Below are 21,900 nucleotides of genomic sequence, written 5' to 3'. Positions count from 1 at the left end.
AATAATTTAATGTTGCATTATCGAATGTTATGTTTTGTATCATGGACATTATTTGTTGCAAATCTCCCGACCACTACGCGACCTGAGACCGCAAGACCAAGACAATGAGACCAAGACAAGACCGAGGGATCCGAGACCAAGACAAGACCAAGACCAAAGACGGTCGAGACTGTGACAAGACCGAGACCACGTAAAAGTGGTCTCGAGACCAAGATCGGTCTCGAGACATCCAACTCTAGTTTTTACACATTAGGATTTTGGGTACTGTAGTGCTTTAATGTGAAATTGTAATCAAAACACATTTTTCTCACAACAAGATAGATGTCCAATTAACTTTTGGCGTGTATATGAGCATATACAATCGCTTAGTCATGTCATAGCTGGACGGTTACGATTTTATGACTTATACTCCAGTTGCCAATGGAGAAATTTGTAAAGTCAGCAATTAGCATAGGCCTACCTAAACCAGTGGAAAGGTCTCATATTGACAGAAGTTTTTGTAACAGCAGCACCCCCGTTAATACATGCAGTGAACTAGAAAGTCTCTGCTGAGCACCCTGCTAAGGGCCTAACTCAGGCAGGGACCTCTCCTGGACCACAGGAAAATACAGGAACTCTAACTATAGGCTATTTGTAAGGAGAAATTAAAATATGCTCATGTCTGATATCATTTTAAAGTCTCCATTCGAGAAATACAGTATTGTCAGTTCGTGTAGAACAGTAAAATTAATGCATATGATGTTTCTGTAACCTGGGATATTTGAGGCCTTCTCTGATGAGATGTGCCCACACACCCTGCTCTCACAGAGATGTCTGGTCATTTCAGATGAATGCTGTGCCGTCTACATGATAATATTAAGTTGATTTAGATTTAAGGGGAATAACACAGATTCTTCTCACACTTTTTTCTCTTCTTTACCTTTGTCTTCTCTTCTATTCTGCTTCTTGCAGTGGCGGTTCTAGGATTTTTCTGAGACAGGGGCCATAAAGGGGCCACATCATACACTGAGGGGCCAAGAACCGGTCAACATCCATACACAGAAAATCCCTTGTTCAGTAGGCAGAGGCACGTTGTCTACGTGATATGCAGGACTATACGCAGTATACCCAAAGTCCTTTTAGGCAAGTCCCTCCACTCGACGGCCATATTGCAACGCTTTTTGGGCACTCATCGGGCATCCTATTCGGCAGAAATGTGCGTGCGCAAGGCTTCACGACACCAATCTTGCTCCAGCGGCGAGTTCACAACACATGATTGGCACGATGTCTTCACAACACACCATTTGATTGGCTCAATGTATTCACATCACACCACATGATTGGCTCAATGTATTCACATGTTGACGTTTTGCCGAGGAAGGGGTGGGATATGTGTAGACAACGGCGTTACAAACTAGCCCCATGCATTTCTATGGAGGATTTTTTGAGTGCTGTGTCTTCTCATTAGAAAATCTCTGGTATACCCACTTAAAAAGCATCACCATCTCAGTATACCCACTTAAAACAGACACGGATAGGTATTAATATTTGGGGTTGATCACAGTATACCCACTACAGCTAACAAGACTACACCACAGCAGTAAGGTGCATACATTTCACCAGTCTTACCTTGTTCAAATACTTGAATGCTAAAAAAACAAAAAGCCAATACAATTCTTAACAATTTTCCCATTTATTTATAATGTGCATTGAAAACACAATATAAAGCTAAAATATAATAGACACTTCAGTGGAAATACATTGATATTTTAAACAGAAATCATACATCATCATGCACACATTTTTCGTTCAATTAAACAAGTTTTACTTTAACTGTTTCCCCTTTTGTTGATAAGAGAAACCACTTTCAGTGCCAGTTTGCGTACATTAAAACAAACACACACACACACACACACACACACACACAGCATGTGAGCAACAACTACATCATATTTACACAATTTTTTCATCGGCTATTTTTACAATGGTCTTCTTATTTAGAATGGTCTTTGAAGCCACCGTCTTGCTTCCAGTTAGAAAAGCCTGATTCTGATTTGAAGACTGACTGATGGGTCATTTGAAAGCGAAAATTACGGAAGGGGTAGCAAAACACTAAAGATGGAATATTCCTACCATTTGAAGTCTTTGTATCAGAAGTCATTGAGTGGCCTCTTCCTATTTCCGTGCTGCATCTTGCGGAATACCAGTTTAAGAGAGGTTGCACAGAACCATCTGCTCTAGAATGGGAAATGTCTGGAGAGAAGAAAATGAAACATGTTTGAGTAACTTAATTTCATTTAGTACTTTCATAACCCACTGTCAACCTGCGTTTCTAAAATGAATGACAAAATATGCTCACTGTAGTGGCAATAGGAAATAGCATCATACCATTAGGAGCAGATATGCTTGGTGACTGGTGGTTCTGAAGACTGTGGGTTGAAGTCACCAGCTCCTGCGCCATCCCAGTCTGTAGGTGAAACACAAATGCGTGTTTAACAAAATCCATGCTTGTATTCAGCATGTCGTCTGGCAACTGTAAAACCAGTTATTATTTTTTAAAATCATATAAAGCTTGAGTGAATAGAGTAGAAAATGTAACCAATTTATCTCAATGAAACACTCCTTGTCCTAACACTTTGAGACAGAATTCATGCGAAGCCCATGAATCAAATAAACTCAGAATAGTGGTTAATAACTTTGCAATAATAGCTCACATTAACTACAAAAACGTAGCGTTAGCTATTAGGCATGTATTCTCATGTTCATGTTAGCAGCTGCCAAACTTTTTCCTCAAGCAAAAAAAATCGAACGTTATTTACATTTGGTAAGGCGCACTAGCGCATGTAATATTATTAATTTCGGACCCCAAACAAACAGGATGTCCATTTCTCTGCATTTCATATAACACCATTTCAAACACTTCATACATTACCTTTCCATGCATAAAATCTATCAGCATGCTAACAAACAATCAAACATCAACTCAAGTAACCTAACGTTAATGTTAACAGTTCACCGCAAGCTTGCTGCTGCTTCGTAATTTAATTGACAAACTTAACATATTGTGACAGCAACAAATAAACGTCCCTTTCACATAATGATGATAACCAACATAGAGAGTTGTTTCTGACTCACCAAGAAACTTCTGTGGAGGATGAAACGCTGCCATCGGTTCTTCACGTTAGAATTCTAGCTGATACTTTCGTTAGCCAAATGTATCGATTCTTCACATTAGCTAATACTTCCGTGAGCCAAATGTATCGTTTCTTCACATTAGCAGAGACATTTCTGGTTAGTAGGGATGTGACGCTCGAAGCTGACGTTTCGAAACAGTGTCGAGCTTCCGAAACGCAAGTGTTTCGAACAGTGTTTCGAAGTGTGGTTCAAAACGCCCATGTCACGTGACCATGGCTTAGTGAGGCTTCGTGGTGTTTCAATTTGGTTTGGACAGGTGGCACACTTGCCGCGCGAGCCAATTACCCGAGTAAACACCTGTTTGATCTAAATTACAAAGTCCCAGAATGCTTAAAAGTCATTCAAACACATCCTATCTTTGTGGTTTTTTTGTGAGGAGATTTTAAGAGATATAGCGACATAGAGATATAGCGATTTATAGTGCATTCTTGTGATTGATAGGTTAGTGATATAGATTAATTGACAGGCTAGAGACAGACAGTAAGCGATAGTTTAGATAGATATAGTCTAGTGACGTTAATATTTAGATAGTAGCAGAAGTAAAAAAAAAATATGACTGATGCCTTTATTTCAAGAACAGCTGACCCTTTGAAATACTGGCAGGAGAGGAGAGTGGTTTATCCAAATCTAACTGTGATGGCAAAAAAATATTTGTGCATGCCAGCAACAAGTGTGCCTTGTGAAAGAATTTTTTCCAAGGCTGGGGAGGTTTATTCAAAAACAAGAAACAGATTAAATGCCAAGACTGCAGAACAACTGTTATTCCTAAATAAAAATGTATGTTGACATACTGTACAAAAAATGTGTTGTTTATTTTTCCCACGTTGTACCTGATTAGTCTAACCTGCTTCACATGTATCCTTTATTTCCCTACAACATGTTCCCAAAAAAAACCCTGGGCCATAAGCATAGCCTACATTTTAAAACCATTGTAGCATTTTCCTCTCCAGCATATTCCAAAGGATAATGTACTATGAAACTGAACAAAACATCTAACTGGCAGATATAAAAATGTTGTAGTTACTGAACGCATATACTAGTCTGAAATTTCTAAGCACCAGCAGGGAGTCGAACACCGGCCGCTCTGGCCGAATGCAAGTGTGTTAACCACTGAACCACGTGGCTGTGGACGAAATCTTGCGTTCCATGTTGGCTATTTATATTCTTCGTCTGAAGCAGTTGTGCTTCACGGTCAAAATGTGATGTTAGCAAAACTGGCCACTAGATGTCACCATGGAGTTACGTGTGTCGGATTGTTTCGAAACCTCGACACATTCTGGCACAATTGCTTCGAACGTTTCGTTGTTTCACAAAGCCTCGTTCTGCCCATCCCTACTGGTTAGCCAAATGTATTCTTTCTTTTACAGTTCACTGTGTGCTTTAGCTTTCAAGCTTCATCAGGTGCATTACAAGTTTGACACTTATTGATGATGACTGACGGTACATGATGATGATTGTGGCCCCGCCCCTAGAACCGCCCCTGACTTCTTGTATTTGACTGGTTAGGCTCTGCTCTGCCTATTCACTCTTCTGGAGGAGGCCTTGCTCTCTCTGGCCTCTCTTTTTCTCCTTTCTTTGTGGTTTGTTATTTTCTTTATCTGATGAATTGTTTTACCTAGTGTATGTTTGTTATTTGGCTTACATTGTTCTTTTTATACTTGGAGTATAGTATATGGACTTATCTTGGAGTAAAAATGGAGTTTTACTTTACATTTAATTTACCGTATTTTCCGGACTATAAGTCACACTTTTTTTCATAATTTGGCTGGTGCGACTTATAGTCAGGTGCGATTTATATATGAAAATATATAATGTTTTCTAATGTTAGTCAGTATGAATAGACATGAACCCTACATGAAACATTACAGTCTACAGCCACAAGAGGCTGAGATCGGGAGCTTGGTGAACTTGCTACAGGTCAGACATTTTTTCGTACTTAAGCCCAAAAGTTAGAAGGGGGTTCGGGGGTGTCTCCACTGGGAAAATTTATTAAATATTGTTATGTAAATTCACAAGTTCTGCGCACACAGACAGAGATAAGGGCTTGCACTATGCCTAAAACACACGTGCCTGGCCCCAGCTGTGGCGCAACTGGCTGGGGCACCTGCACCGTACGCCGGCGACCCGGGTTCAATTCCCGCCCCGTGGTCCTTTCCGGATCCCACCCCTGCTCTCTCTCCCATTCGCTTCCTGTCGCTCTCTACTGTCACTATCATTAAAAGGCATAAAAGGCCAAAAAAATATACTAAAAAAAAAAAAAAAAAAAAAAACACACGTGCCTAAATCCTCAAATTTATGGCCGGGATTCTATTGAAGGCCGGCCCCCAAATAGCCTAGCCTGGAAAATCCAGACCCTGATAATCTAGAAAGATTAATATAAAGAACAATATAATGGCCCAGCTCGAGGGGCGGCAACAAGCATGCATTTAAAAATCTCACTGCACGCAATTGGATAACACTAGACCATGTTTACTCTGAATTATTTCGGACTTCGACGCAATCGGATAACACTACGACCAATATGTACTGTCCTCCAACGTTGCAGCGCTGTCTTCATCAGTTTAGTTGGTTTCCCGGAATGTTGGGGTAAAAGTAACATGCATCATTGCTCTTTGCCAGAGTGTCTCGCAGAGACAATTCCATTGTGCTCTCGCGAAAACTCTGGATTTCCAGGGTACAAATAGCCTACAAGACGGGGTAATAATTGCCTACATTGTTTCGATTTAACTCAATGAAATAAAAGGGCTCTTCTTAATATTTTTATTGTTGTTTGGTTTAATACAGTTGCCAATGAGTCATTGTCCTACACTGGGTCTCCAACACATGCTCTCAAGCTACCAGTCACTTACCAGAGGCTGAAGCAGTAGCCTACATTTAAACACAATTGTTGCCGCGAGACATTCCAGCCTACGAATTTAATAAAAAAGTAAATCATGCATAATTAAAAAAAATAACTAAAAAATAGTTGCCTACGCAATAAGGTTTCCATTACAGCACAGCACACGTTCAATGAATGAAAGCGGATGCCTTGTCTCGCAATAAACCGCGGGTGGAAATCCCGACACTCTTTCAACTACATGCAACTTAACAGTGAGTGAACCATCAAATACCCCCCAGATTTCAGTGCCCATCAGTCCTACCATTTAGCAATATAATCAAACAGTCCAAACGTAAATTAATTCTCAAACCAAACCTCTTCTGATTTTGATAGCCTACCGGTATGACGCTCCAAACAAAATGCATGTCTTAAATACAACGCAATAAAGGCCCCAAACAAATACAGGCCGGCCCCAAATAAAGGCCTGGGCTTTGTGTGATAGGGTGAGCTCAAATGGCGACACGATTGGGGGTGTGACACCAATTGATCCATCAGGTGTTCACCATTGACGAACATGCATGCCATTTATAAGCAGCGGTGTTGTGGGTTTGGAGTTAGACGGCAGCTCACGTTTGTGGCAGACGCGTTGTTTGGCCATATTTTGGGAAAAGAGTTCGTAAAGAACGGCAAGAGTGGAAACTTGGCTTGGTGATCGTTTCACTGTGTTTCCTCCTTATTTCCTCGTTTCCTCCTGTAGTAAAGGGTGTCTCAGTGGAGGATCGTAGTACTTCATAGTACTTCCGGGTTGTGGGCTCAACGCATCGCCACAGCAGGTAGTCTGTCGGTTGCTGCTTTGCTGCTCTGCTGCTTGGCTGTCTATCCGCCGCTCTGCTCGGTGCCGGTCGGAACTTCAGGCTGTATGGTCTTTCTTGCTGCGTGCTGGAGGGCTGGGATAATTGGTCTCGGCCGCACATCTCCACCGTACCTGCTGCTATTGCTCGCTGCTCATACTACTATCACTGCTTTCCTACTGCTGGGCGATCGGTGTGCTTGCTGTTTGCAGTGTGTCTGTTGACTGGGGGAGTTTGCGTGTGTGCGTGGTTAAAAGTTAATTGAAGATAGAGTGCGTGGGTTTGTGTTTGACTGTGTAGCGTGTGTGTGTGTAGCATAATCTACGTGTCCGTCTGTTTGTCTGTTGGTTTGTCTTGTATTGTCATTTATCGTTTCTGTAAGTTGGGGTTATTGTGGGTTTTGTTTCCCTGTTTCTTTCTTTTTATTAATTTGGGGAATATGTAATCAGTATTGGCTTGGGCAAATTCCATCTGGGGCAGTAGTACAGAATTACATGTGGGCCTTTTGTTTTCTGTTGAAGTTGTTTCCTTTGGTTGTGCCCCTTATTTGGTGAATTGGTTTTGTATTTAATTTGTATTTAATTTGTGGTGTGTATGCCGGGTCATGGCCCTTGTATGGTTTGCCGTGCTGTGAAGAACCAACTTTTGAGTGTCCATATTGCACTGCTGCACTTTCGCCTCCGGGCCCATTCGCTGTTGTACTGATTACGTGAGTTCTTTTAACTAAATGTTTGTTTTACCTGGTCATGAGCATTTAATAAAATTAATGTATTTCGAGGAACTTTGCATCTCTTGCCCTCATTCATTCATTTGAGTGACCTGTGGTGGGAGACTAGGTAGAGTGCTCGGGGGAGCTAAGTAGTATCCAGACTCTGGTATTAGGGACTTGGTCCTGCCACATTTGTGCAGCCTAAGTAAATAAAAGACCCTGGCCATAATTTGAGGATTTACGATAGTCTGTCTCCTAAACATTCCTCACCCGTTATCCAGACATACATGAAAACAAAACTCAGACATAGGTTAATTTGAGAATGATGACCGTCTTCAGCATTGTCCTAACTGTTAAAACGAGGCAGATATGACGAGGCATTGCAACAATGTTACCAGAGATACACTGTAAGGTTGGCTGCAGAATGTTACTGTTGGGCCCTTGGTTGCTTTCCATATCGCCCAGTTCGCTGCAGCTTGCTGCCATTCACTCCTTCGTCTTCATTAAGATTCCTGGTAGAATTCTCAATCTTTTTGGCCTCTATGTGTCCAGTTATATAGTCTGTCTGTTCTTGGCCTTGGATTTTGTGAAATATATTTCTAAATAAATGTGACTTATAGTCCGGTACGACTTCTATGTTTTTTTTCCTCTTCATGCGGCATTGTTTGACTGATGCGACTTATACTCCAGAGTAGAGGTCTGCGCGGGACTGATTTTTCAGTCATGCGCCCGCCCGCTCCCGCAATATTTTCTCCCGCTTCCGCATTAATGTGTCGTTTTTAGTCCCACTTCTGCCCTCATCTGTAACATGATGTCCTGCTCCCACCCGCTAAAGCCCGCATGCAGGAGGGATAGCCTATTCAGCTTTTCTTTCTGTCTCACGAAAGGAGCACACACACCTGAGAAAGACTCCAGATGTCTGGTTCTTGGTTCTGAATGTACAGTAGGCTAACAACTAAAATAGGCCTAGTCTGGTGCCCTCTTCCTCTGTCATGCTTTCGATTTCGAGTTTTGACAATGAGCAGCAGGAACAAATATAGGTTATAGGCCTGCTATTTGTCAGTTATCCTTAAACCCCGTTTTTTTTAATGCTGCTTAACAGAACATCCAGCTGAACTATAGTTATGAATAGGGCCTACTACTTTAACTCATTGAATGCCAAGCTGTTTTCGGAAGCTTTGTCCTAGAGTGCCAGCAATCTAGACCATTGTTGATGATTTTTGTACAGCCATAGCATATTCTGTGTTATAGCTATGAACACATACAATGGCTCGTTTAAAATGTGAGACTTTAAGCTCTCAGTGTATTCCTCAGTGTATTCCTCTGTTCCTGAGAAATCCCAAGCTAAACAGTGGCTAGTTTTTATCAAAATCGCTGTTTTTTTCTATAAATGGAGATATAACGTCTTTCATGAAATATGAAGTGTTGCCTGTAAACTTTCCGGGAAGTGATCAGCGAGACCTGGCGAGACTGCCACCTAGTGATAGACCCACGAAAATGGCCTGGTTTTGAGCTGACGTGCATGAGTAACTGATTCGACCCAAAGCGGCAACCGAGTTATGATAAAATGTCCAGATTGTGCGTTTTCATGAGTTTTCGATCGTCATATATTTTATTTCCATTCATCACAGAGTTCCCAAAATCACATATAAGGTGTGTTAGAGTGTCTAGTTTCGTAATTAAAACGCACCTGCGAACGCACCTCTCTCATCCCGCCCACTCCCACAAAGAGAAATTTTGAAGAAAACTTCAAAAGTTGTCCCGCGCCGTACTCTTTTGCGTCTGGTCTTCCGGGGGAGTGCAGACCTCTACTCCAGAGCGACTTATAAAATAAAATATGCAGAAAAAAAAGATGTTCAAACATTCATAAGTCTGATGGATGCAGGCACAAAGCTTGACATGGCTTTCCCTACCTCTGCCCTGAAGGAAAGAGACAGTATTGGCTTTGTAGTGAGTGAGTGTTGTCCAAGGCTATTTAAGTTCCGTTTAATGTAGTCCTTCTGTTGTAAATACTAAGTGATTCCTGCTCCAATCCAATTATTTTACGGTGTGACTATTTGCACCCTGTATGATGCGTGACAACAAATGTGTTGTGCACGCACAAAAAACATGGCGGACATTCGTTTTTCCGTCAGAAGAAAAGGAAGAATTTTGAAAGGTTTCCGCACTAATATCTGTTCTGATGCATTTTCTGGTGGGAAAGTTGTGTTTTATTTTCATAATCTTTTTTCTGTGAATACATACAACGGTCAGTTTGTTAGTTAACAGCAATCTTGTGATTATGACTAGATAGTTAAGTGGTTAGTGTAAGGGTTCAATACGTGAGAGTCCGGGGTTTGATTCCTGTGTAAAGCATTTTACCAAAGATACTGTGTGAAAAATGAAGATGTGTGGTAGTGACATTTTTCACCAAAACGCCAGCGACACATCCTTTCTACACTCACACACACCTCCCGACACGCACAGACACTCCCATTGACACGCCAGCACACTCCCGCACACACACATAGACCCAGACACCTGTTAGCATCTCCTACACACCTTATTCAAACTTTTTCCTTTTAGCGCGGCTATCACGAAAATGCACACGTCACAAACGCACACATTTCTCAGTTAAAACATGTACTTCCACCGAGCAACGCAGGTACCAGTTGTCTCGTCCCATATTCCACTCGCAACACAATAGTTCACTGCACTACAAACAAACATTTCTCACTCACCGCTGCCAATGGGTGTTCCATCAGAATGGTCCGTGGGGAAACCGGAGCCCTTGCGGAACCAATGTTCTTAACCACTGTCCGGTTCAGTGGCGCAAACTTTGGTTGTCATGGTGACGTAATATGTGAGTAATTGTTTTGTAGCTTTATTTCATGCATACAGTATACTGAGTAAATATGGGATGTATGTTTTCTACTTTTTAAAAAGCTATTTTCTGGGGATATTGTGATAATTTGTATGTACCTCCAAATGTGTGTTTTTAAAGGTTTTTGTAATGCCATTTTCGGATTGGTTTATTGTCTGTCCAATCACTGCTCTCGGGTAGATTGTGAGCCCTTCAAAAGGGCAGGGGTTTTCATTTGGGGGGAGAGAGAGCAAGGGGAAAGCACGCTTGCTGTGAAGCTGTGCAGTGAAGTAAGTGCAAGAAAAAGTGTGATCGTGATCGTTCTCTAAACAGCCTTTTGTTGTAGTTATATTTGTGTTGCCTGATTGAGGCCGGTTTTGTTTTCCGTTTATTCTCAGTTTTTGTTTTCTCTTTTGTTAATCAATGCTACTGTACTGTAAATAAAACTCGCACCCGCTTCACTTTAGTCTTGAGTTGCCTAGTCGTTTTTCTTGCGGTCATCCTGATATGAGAGAGGGGTGGGCAAGCCTCAATCTCACATACTGTAAGTTGAAGAAGTGTAACCTAAGTGCTTGCATGTGTACCAACTAGGGATGGGCAGAACGAGGCTTTGTGAAACAACGAAACGTTCGAAGCAATTGCGCCAGAATGTGTCGAGGTTTCGAAACAATCCGACACACGTAACTCCATGGTGACATCTAGTGGCCAGTTTTGCTAACATCACATTTTGACCGTGAAGCACAACTGCTTCAGACGAAGAATATAAATAGCCAACATGGAACGCAAGATTTCGTCCACAGCCACGTGGTTCAGTGGTTAACACACTTGCATGCGGCCGGTGTTCGACTCCCTGCTGGTGCTTAGAAATTTCAGACTAGTATATGCGTTCAGTAACTACAACATTTTTTTATATCTGCCAGTTAGATGTTTTGTTCAGTTTCATAGTACATTATCCTTTGGAATATGCTGGAGAGGAAAATGCTACAATGGTTTTAAAATGTAGGCTATGCTTATGGCCCAGGGTTTTTTTTGGGAACATGTTGTAGGGAAATAAAGGATACATGTGAAGCAGGTTAGACTAATCAGGTACAACATGGGAAAAATACACATTTTTTGTACAGTATGTCAACATACATTTTTATTTAGGAATAACAGTTGTTCTGCAGTCTTGGCATTTAACCTGTTTCTTGTTTTTGAATAAACCTCCCCAGCCTTGGAAAAAATTCTTTCACAAGGCACACTTGTTGCTGGCATGCACAAATATTTTTTTGCCATCACAGTTAGGTTTGGATAAACCACTCTCCTCTCCTGCCAGTATTTCAAAGGGTCAGCTGTTCTTGAAATAAAGGCATCAGTCATATATTTTTTTTACTTCTGCTACTATCTAAATATTAACGTCACTAGACTATATCTATCTAAACTATCGCTTACTGTCTGTCTCTAGCCTGTCAATTAATCTATATCACTAACCTATCAATCACAAGAATGCACTATAAATCGCTATATCTCTATGTCGCTATATCTCTTAAAATCCTCACAAAAAAACCACAAAGATAGGATGTGTTTGAATGACTTTTAAGCATTCTGGGACTTTGTAATTTAGATCAAACAGATGTTTACTCGGGTAATTGGCTCGCGCGGCAAGTGTGCCACCTGTCCAAACCAAATTGAAACACCACGAAGCCTCACTAAGCCATGGTCACGTGACATGGGCGTTTTGAACCACACTTCGAAACACTGTTCGAAACCATAGACATAATATACATAGACGCCGCATTGGCTGCTGGAAACAAGAAATGCGGCCGCCATCTTGGACCTGTCATACTCCTCATTGCGTTGCAGCAGAAAACACAAGATGACAGCACTGTGCAGCATGTTCCTGCTCAAATCGGCGGACCATACTCGGGGGGATTTACTTTTCACAAGTAAGATTTAACATTACCGTACTATTGGTTGTATTTTGTATTTTCGAACAATGTGGCCTGTATCATAGCTACATGTATGACCTTTGCAGCAAAAAAAACCGCGTGAAAATCTGTTCGGTATTCAGTGAGATATGATTAATTAAGTGCGCTGACAGCTCATTGCACCGGCCAAACAGATTACACTGAGTGGAGTGGATGACCGGTCCAAGATGGCGGCTCCAAATCTCGTCAGCGCTAGTAGGGAGCAGCGGTCGATGCGGCGTCTATGTATATTATGTCTATGTTCGAAACACTTGCGTTTCGGAAGCTCGACACTGTTTCGAAACGTCAGCTTCGAGCGTCACATCCCTAGTACCAACATCTCTGCAGAGAAGGCGCATAATTTGAAGAAGAAAGCCGTTCTCAAACGGATGTTTTGATTGCAACAATTAGCTAGTTCACGCACCAGGGTGTAAATAGCACATTATATACAGTACACCAGGGTCTGAATAGCATCCACTTCTAATTATTTAGTGGTGCAAATAGCATACATTATTTGTACCAGGGTGAAAATAGTCTTTGCCCATCAGTACTTACACCAGAGTGTAAATAGCACACATTGCTATATCAGGGTACGAAATCTACGAATAGCATCCACTTCTAATTATACACTGGAATGAAAATGCCTTTGCTATTGAAAAGTCAAAAACTAGTATACATTGCATGCTACATACATTACATTAAATTACATAGATTGTGTATATGTATATGCAAGCTAAAATATGCAGGATATTGATTAGATGATATATATTGTATTCTCTGGTGTGTGGAGTACTCTCACTGGGTCTGGTGTGGTGATGATGTTACCACCTATTCCACTTGCGGGTGTCAGATTGACTGTGAACGTGAACCTGATGAAGCAAATTGTGAAACGAGTTGTTCACGCCAAATAAAGTCAGCAAAATACACCCTCCAGTGTGCGATGTATACTTTTTGACTTTTCAATAGTTATACTGCACACCATCAGCACCTGGAGGAAGAAGGGCTGTGCACAGGGATTTTGAACCTTGATGGATTCCTGTCATTCCTGTCAGGAATGAGAGGACCCAGAGGATCAGGTGTGGCTTGACATCCATCTGGAGTAGTTTCCGACCCATCAGGTGGGGTTGCACAGTGTTAAAGGCACTTGAGAAGTCCACAAACACCATTCTGACATATAACTGGGTATAGGCTCCATGCAGCAGAGTTAGTATGGCATCATCCTCAACCCTGTGCTGTTTATATGCAAACTGTAGAGGGTCAATACTGCATACTGACCACCCTCTGAAGCTGGGAAAGTAAGCCTCTCAAAGCCTTTCATAACCAGGGATGTTAAAGCCACAGGTCGATAGTCATTGTCACAGTTGGGGTTGCTCTTTTTTGAAAAGGTCACAAAAGATACCGGTCAGTTGACTGCTGCCGACAGACTGAAGCTCACCAATCAGAATTTCTGTGCCCCTCACACACTACACACACCCACCAACCAGAAGTGGCATAGTCAAGGAGGATTGGATTAATATAAAAGTCAGAAATGTGACAAAATTAACTGTACGATCATAGGCGGAGTTTGACATTTGAGCCAGGGGGGGGCAGACAAAAAAAATAAAATAATTGTAGCAGCTGAGACCTGGCCTACCACTTGGGGAACACATATGGAGAAAACAAACATGCTAAATAAAGATATAATTACATTGTAACGATTTAACAATTCGTCCTTATGAAATCCAATCCAGCACGGCTGTCTTGAAACGCAATAGACATTCGGGGCTTAGCCCATAGTCTGGTTGCTGCTCACTTTTGATAAATTAATCCACCGCCTCTAGACTCATTTGCGCCACATTGATTGAATATTTTGTACAATCATATTTTGTCAATTAAAGAATGTAATGACCTGTTGCCATCTTGACATTTCTGTTTGCTATTAAAAACGAACTAGGCCTATATAGCCTAGTGTAACGGATGCCAGCTAGCTCAAGAGTGCTGCTGGCATGCGAGCCACCCAGCAGAGTGGAGTTTTAAATAACAAGATGCATCGGTTCATGTATGCTTAGCTTAAGGAGAACGAGCCATTGAAAACTCAAATTCGATTTTACAAATGCAAAGTAAGTAAACTCCAAACTGTAGGCTATTGAGTGCAGGGCAGACCTAAATGATAGCGAGAACTCCAAGAATCAAAGGAAGTGTTCACCTACTGTACAGTCGGATGCCTCTCCAAACGCAGAAACAAAGCGCAATCACGCCATTACGTTAAGACATGTTAAAGGTGCCATGTGTAAGAATTGATGTAAAAATATCCAAAAAATGAGCTACACGCATCAAAAGAATGAGAAGAAATAAGAGTGATGATGTCATTAAAAAAATGACAAGGTATAGTGCTGCAGAGATATCAACCTGAATTAGCATGCTAAATTACTAGCCACAGCCCGACAGGTGTCACAATACCAGTTTTGGCCATGGGACGCGGTATGATTCCGATAATTGTGCAGCCCTACCTCCTACATGAACTGTAAAAAAATGGTTACATACTTTGAGGCAAGGCAGTGAGATGCGGACATTTTGTCCTAGCCATGACACATTAAATGAATGCCTGGTGAGGTAGGATTTTTTTTACCAGAAGTGCGCTTTGTCTGTAATGCCCATGTTTTTTATTGTTATTTACCTGTCATAAAAACATTTTGTTGTTATTTACCTGTCATAAAAAAAATGTGTGTGTGTGTGTGTGTGTGTGTGGGGGGGGGGGGGGGGGGGGGGGGGGAATCTACGATTCTATATCTAATCAGAAATCCATCAGAATCAGGCTTTTGCCTGCTTTGTTTGATTTTTTCTGCTCACCCAGCAGGTTTCGTGTTGTGTGTGGAAAATGCTGAAGTGGACATGCATTAGACATGATGTCCACATTTTTTCAGTGAGATACATATTTTGTCTTTACAAAATCTCTGGCTCTCCAGGGACGGAGGCAGAGCAGAGCTCTATTAAGAAGTAGACCGGGCCTTGTTGAATAATCAGTGATTATAGGCAAATGTCACCATTTTGTACTAAATGTGAATGTTGTTGTATCATCATCCACACTGAAGTAAACAAATGTATTGAAGGCTATCACTGATAGCACTAATGTAGTTAAATTTGCATCTCTTGAAGTGTGGGTTTCAACTTGCTGTGCTCACGCCTGTATGTGTGGTACTGAGTTATTTGTTACTGCTCTGAGTTCACATATGAAACGTGTGCTGTGCTTGTTTATGTACAATAGCCTTACTCCTTACTTTACTCTTATTCGTTGGACAGCCAGGGGGCACCAGATTGTAGCATTCCACCTAGCCATTTGATTTAGAGAAACAAGCTCCCTCTATTGTGTGTCTGATGCCATTGACTGTATTGATTGCAGTATATATTTTTAAACTATACTATTGAAATAAATGTTTTACTAGGGTCATTCCGTGTGAAATCACCCAATTTCAGCAAAATTTGGCAGGTCACCCTTTCCGAAAAAATCTGAAAATATTCACAGGTGTTTGTAGACCGAACCTATGCATAAATCTTAAATAGTATATTTGTATCACTAATGGTTCCAAACCTACAGCCCTTTGAAGCTTCAAGTCATTTTAAGCATTGTGGTGAAAAATCCTTTTTGTTGAACTGAAGGAAAATGTACTTCTATTCACATACTTTTACTAATAAGTGTGAAATACCAAAAGAGCTAATAGTGTTGGAAGTTGAACAAAAAGGATTGTTCACCACAATGCTTAAAATGACTTGAAGCTTCAAAGGGCCGTAGGTTTTTCAGATTTTTTTGGAGAGGGTGACCTGTCAGCCACTGGGTGATTTGACACTGAATGACCCACTATTATATGCCTCTGATTCTTGAGATATACAAGGGGCAGACAAAGCCCTGTTTGCTTAAAATAGTGTAGCTACAATAACTCCAGTAAAAAGTGTCATTTGGTAAAATATTAATTATTAGCTTATCTATGGATTAAAGCATTTTCAAAGATGTTTTAGAGCATGTCGTCAACTGTCACTGGTGTTTTACCTTAGCTTAGTGACAACCTTAGCCTTCTCCAGGGCTGAGATCAGACTATCAACATCAGCATCCTCCAGATTACACAGTGTCAACCTTAAAACAAAAAGCATAAAGAGTAGATTGGCAAAAATGAATAAATTACATAAATTACTGACTAAAACTATTTGATATTGTCTTATATTGTACACATACTATGGTTATATGTAATTTAACAGTTACAAAGTTAATAGTGACTTTCTTTGACTCCAGTAGTGATACTATTTGAAACTAACCGCAGTTTCTCACAGCGGGGCAGTGCAGGTTGAAGCATCTTGAGCTTTTCTATTGTGTTGACAGATATATCAAAACCGTCGATATGATGACAACAGAGGATGCAATATCTAAGCCTCCAACAGGTTATGTCACTAACATAACCATATAAATCAATAAATCCCATAGATTTCATGGCCTTCTGCACAAACTGCTCATCATGTAACTCATAGAGATAGTTCAGTAAGAAATCATAGTCGGGAGGTCCATATTCATGACTATCTTGTGTATGATAAAGCATATGTTGCATCCATTCCTCCAGAGAAGCACGAATGCTTGGTGAGACAGAAATGTTGTAATGTTGCATAATGAGCGTTGTCACCTCTCTATTAGATAGACCAAATAGGAAAGGGATTACAGAAAGAAAGCCACTGCAGTAAATGTTTAAACGTTCAACGACCTCTGGATTATAAGTGTATCTGTGACGAGGAAGCCTATTTTCAAGCTTTTATTATCAGTTATGAAGTAGTGGAGAGCAGTGAAAAACTCCTGGAAACTGAGGTGCATGAAGCTGAACATGGTCTCCACTTCAATTTTCTTCTGTCTGAGGAACTTGCATAAAAAAGGAACGCTTGTAGGAGCAGTTGCAACCTCCAAAACACACTTCTCCTCAAACAGAACTTGCTTCTTTAGTATTCCCCTCTCTGCCAGCTTGGCAAGGCTCCTCAGCAGGGTAATGGCTGGCTGATTTAAACCCTGACAGTGGTGGTTCAGCAAAAGAGACACAAATTGCAAGAATATGGAGGTGGTGGTTTCAAGCCCCTTCATATTCCCCTTGCTGTCCTCATATTGCTCCCTGAAAGTTGTGCAGACAATCCAACATATAACAGGGATGGAGCAGGCAGTAGAGAGCATTATGTCTGCCTTCACATTCTTGTACATTTCATCTGACAACTGTGGGTGTATAAAGAACCTTTGGAAATAGTCCTTAACTGCTGCCTCTGAGAAGCCCAGAATCTCAGTGAAACGCGTGGGGTATAAAGCTTGGTCAGTTTTTCGGAAAAACTTGTTCAATTTGTCTGAGGCTGTGGACCTGGTGGTGACTAGAAGGAAGGATTTGTGCAGGATGCGCCCCTTCAACAAAGCACTCAGGGTGGCTTCAACTGGAGCTGGTGTGAAGGCATCAGGAGGAGACATTGTGTTGTTGTCCAGTGAGAATTTAAGTTCATCAAAGCCATCAATGATGAAGAGCACCTTCTGTGGTGTTTTTGACAGCATTTCCTCAATCAAAGGTACAAACTCAGAGCTGCATCACATTCTTCTCCCCTGACAAAAGATTAAGCTCTTTGCACTTCAAGTGAAGCACAAGCTCAAATTGACTCTGGAAGAGGTTCCCGCAAGCCCAGTCATGAACAATCTTCTGAACCGTAAAGGATTTGCCATGTCCAGATTCTCCCTGGAGAATGACTGCTTTTGGAATACGTCCACGATCGTCAGGATGGAACAGCTGTTCAACACTGGTGCTGCTGCCATCCTTACCACACCTGGAGCTAAGGACCTCACTGTGCTCCTGGCCCCTGGACCGGAGCTCCTCCTCCTTCTCCTCCTTCTTACGGTGCCGTTGAACAATCAGCAGCTTTGTATAGCGAGCAGTCAGTGGAACTTGTTGACCAAGGAGGGAATTGTATTCCTGAAATGTTTCATACTTTGTGCACAGTCTCTCCTTGTATTCGCTGATAGTTTGACCTGCACACAATAGATTATGTAAAATATGTTATGAACATTGTCAGAATTTAAAAATATTACAACTTAGTACACGGTGTGTATTTGATCAGAGATGCATTTTCATGTTGTGAATCATCACCTCTGTTTGACTCACACTTACCTGGGAATCTCCCTCTTTTTTCCTGGATCTCACTAGAAGCACCAGAAGTGGACGGCAAAAGCCTTTTCATTTGAGTACCAGTGTTGCTTTCTGAAAGGGGAGAAACTGAAACTAGTTGTATGACCTGATAAAGTACATACAGATTTCAAAGCAATATCACAAAACAGGTTCACTACAAAACATGTAGTAGTTTAATTTGTCTGCTACACTGAAATTCTAACTGAACACACAATGAACTGACACAATGAGTTAAACTCATGAACTCATACCAAGCTTGGCATCTGAATTCCATTTGTATGCAATGGCTCTGTTTGGTTAAAATCTCCAAATTAGATTGGTCAGAAAAAACGGCATAAAGTTTCACACTTTCTCATTCTTTTCATTTTTACAACCAGACAGTATATTCATGTATACTATATCACCTACAGTACAGCTCCATACAGATAAAGAAAGATAGAAAGATATATATATAAAAAAAGGTATTTTGTAGTGAATATACTGTAGTCAATATAGTGCCAACATTTGTTCGTCAGCATCACATTTGATCAAGAATTATGAGTCAATATTGAGATCATACTCAAGTCTTGAGCCATCAGATTCAATCTTTCCACTGCAGTATATTTTTTATATTTTTATATCAAACTTTCTTATGCTTTTGCATACATTTGACATACCCAGCTCTTTCATCAGATGTGGTTCAATCTTTTGCAGCAATGTGTATAGAACATACTTCTTTTGGTCCACTTTGTCCACAGTTTCAAAAATTAGCCTCATCTTGCTCTGTTTGGTGCTTTGTGCCATGATCTCACTGTAGGCTTCGTTATGTAGCATGCCCTTGGAGAGCAGTTCATCAGCCAGGGCCATAACATTGGTGACCCTCTGAATGAGCTCTGAGCTGTGATCATCCACAAACTGAGCATCTGGAGAAATGAATTGTCAAAGAAATCATTTAAAAACTGAAGCGGAGCTATATATATTAGTCACTGCTTTGATATTGCAATACTTCCATCAGTATGAAGGCTGCTTAGGTATTAACCCCATGATGTCAGTGTTGCTAACACTTTAAGTCATGTTAACACGTTACAGTAAGTCACAGGTACACTATATCCAAACCCAAAAAATGAATGCATATCGAGAACATTAAAGATGTTTTACAAGAATAGGATTTCTTTATCACATGGATATACACAGTTTATGTCAAAAAAATGTCATGAAGTATTGGACATTAGCGCAAAACAAAGCTTTTAAAAATCAGATGCAGTGTTACGTACTTGGCCCTCAGTTTCACCCTCAGAATTCACACCTGTATTATATTACTTCAAATCCAACAGAATAGAAATTATGTGTTGAATTGCTTAATCATACTCACCATGCCTGTTTGAGGCCATTTGCTTTTGAATTTCAATTCTCTCTCTTCTGTGACTGCCTTTTACCAAGTCACTGAGAATTTGAAACCAGTAGAATACAAATTCTGTGGTGCATTGCTAATCATACTCACCATGCCCGATTGAGGCCATTTGCTATTTAGCTTCAATTTTCTCTCTTCTGTGATGGTCTTTCCCCAAAGTTTTGAAGTGAATTTGTTGCTAATGGGACTGAAGATTTTCAATTTGAAAAATTGTTTTAAGATCCATAGAAAAGGCTTAATAGAAATAAAAATAGGTAAGTCAGATTAGATGTGTAACACAAATGAGCCGATTAATTGTAGTGGGTAAGTGGGAAAAGATTAACTAGGATTAGAGTGCAAATGTGATTGCCATCATATTTCTTATGTCTGCAATTTCATAATCAGATTTACCAGTGTACAACAGTATAAGAAATTGCTTGTGCTTTCACAGCTCTGCATTTATGAAAATAGAATGCGGTTTCCCTTTATATGACGCAGACTGAATCTGTTAATGGCATGCATGGCTGTTCTTTTGATTGCCATGGGTGGTGAAGAAAAGGTATTGCCAGCTGACGATGTATTGCGAACTGAATGTTGCTACCTGGTAAAACGTCATGGAAGAACTACAACCCAAGTTACACCTGCAAGCAGTATCTAGGCAAGTTTGAATATCGGCGTTAATGAGCTCCTCTCCAGATGGACCTGCAGAGCAAATTCAAATTTGCAAACAGGCTCATCTGGTTTCACCCAGGCTATGAACAGTGTTCTGTGAGAATTGCTAGGCCACAACCTCCCTCAAATGTTGTGCCGCCTCTGTCTTACGACAGATTTCTAATAGGCCTTATATTTCCTAGTGATGACTGAACAAAAAGTGTAAAATAATATTCATTAATCAAATTAACTAAAAAAAATAAAATAAATCTGTCACTCAAGCTAAATTGCCTGGGAATTTGGCTTGATTGTCTTTTGGGCCCCCACCGTTGACTTCAAGGCACCCAACCCTATAACCTTACTGTAGTACCTTCCAGGCAGCGCTCCCTTGAAGTCAATGCGATTTCCATTTATATGACGCAGTGAATGAATACAAACATCATTCATAAAACAACATATAGATTCCATATTTGGTGTGGCAAAACTGTAATACTGCTTATTTCTGAGACTTTGAAATTTAATGAACCTTTATGCACTTCCTGATACATGTTTGTTCAAACCATAGTGCTGAAAGAAACCTCTTAACAGCTTTGCAACAAAGTGTGAGCAAATGTAACTTTAAAAGGTACAAATACAAACATGTGATCATTCTGAAACATCAGCATATTTAACAAGAACATGTAGGGTACTGTACCTTGAAACGTCTTGAAATAGAGCACTGCAATAAAATGGGGAAGTGAGTCTGAAAAGCTGAACAGGGAACAAAAGAGTATGGGCATGTGTTTCTGCAGGGCACAGCACACCCTTTTTATGCTCCGCCCCAACTGTTTTGACACTCTGGGCTGTATTTTGTACGGAGCCCGGGAGAGCTCACTTTAAGTGATATTATTTCTGGTCGTGATAATTTGTGAGCACGTTTTCCTTTAATTAAGCCCTCGAATTAATAAAACGTGAGCACGTTTTCCTTTAATTGAGCCCTCGAATTAATACAACGTGACCCCGTTGTAGGCCTAAATTGAGCTCTCGAAATATGTATTTCGTGCTCACATTTAGTAATTCCCGACATTTTCTCACCGCTCGCTGTGCTGTGGCAACTTCGTGTTACCTTGACATGGACTAGGCCTACAGCTGTCTGTAACAGTTCATACTGGTAATGTGATGATAACCGTAAGCAGCTAATTAAAGACTTTAGGTGGTGTTTTATAGCGGACTTCTACTCTTTGTAGCAGGGGCACTGTGGTGTCAACCGCCAGCTATGGAGACCCATAATGGGGAAATTCTACTACAAAGGCTACTGGCGGGCTCTGTTGTAGCCTAATGACCGGTTTCTACTATCTCCTGGATTGTTGACTTAACTGTGAGGTCTAGAAGTC

At 40.8% G+C, this 21,900-nt stretch overlaps 2 protein-coding genes across 3 annotated transcripts in view; both read right to left on the bottom strand.

The window, feature by feature from the left end:
• LOC121693513 overlaps positions 1-9,268 on the bottom strand; it is a 29,273-nt gene extending 20,005 nt beyond the window's left edge. The window contains exon 1 of one of the 2 annotated variants that reach the window (XM_042072980.1): positions 9,255-9,268. The gene's annotated coding sequence lies outside the window, so the exon portion shown is untranslated. Of the gene's footprint in view, positions 1-2,112; positions 2,155-9,254 lie in introns of those variants that run through there. The other variant, XM_042072979.1, reaches the window with a different exon arrangement.
• LOC121693512 (NACHT, LRR and PYD domains-containing protein 1 homolog) lies at positions 9,253-21,503 on the bottom strand. Its single transcript, XM_042072978.1, is given in 8 exon segments — positions 9,253-9,374; positions 16,365-16,448; positions 16,628-17,916; positions 17,918-18,350; positions 18,490-18,579; positions 19,164-19,409; positions 19,988-20,131; positions 21,222-21,503. Coding segments are annotated over 5 exon segments (1,656 nt in total). The 5' UTR covers positions 20,007-20,131; positions 21,222-21,503; the 3' UTR covers positions 9,253-9,374; positions 16,365-16,448; positions 16,628-17,048.
• Positions 21,504-21,900: the final 397 nt, after the last annotated feature.

Source organism: Alosa sapidissima, chromosome 19, assembly GCF_018492685.1.
Source record: "Alosa sapidissima isolate fAloSap1 chromosome 19, fAloSap1.pri, whole genome shotgun sequence".
NCBI classification, from domain to species: domain Eukaryota; kingdom Metazoa; phylum Chordata; class Actinopteri; order Clupeiformes; family Clupeidae; genus Alosa; species Alosa sapidissima.
Note: the sequence above shows the minus strand (reverse complement) of the source record. Positions and strands in the feature narration are given on the sequence as shown.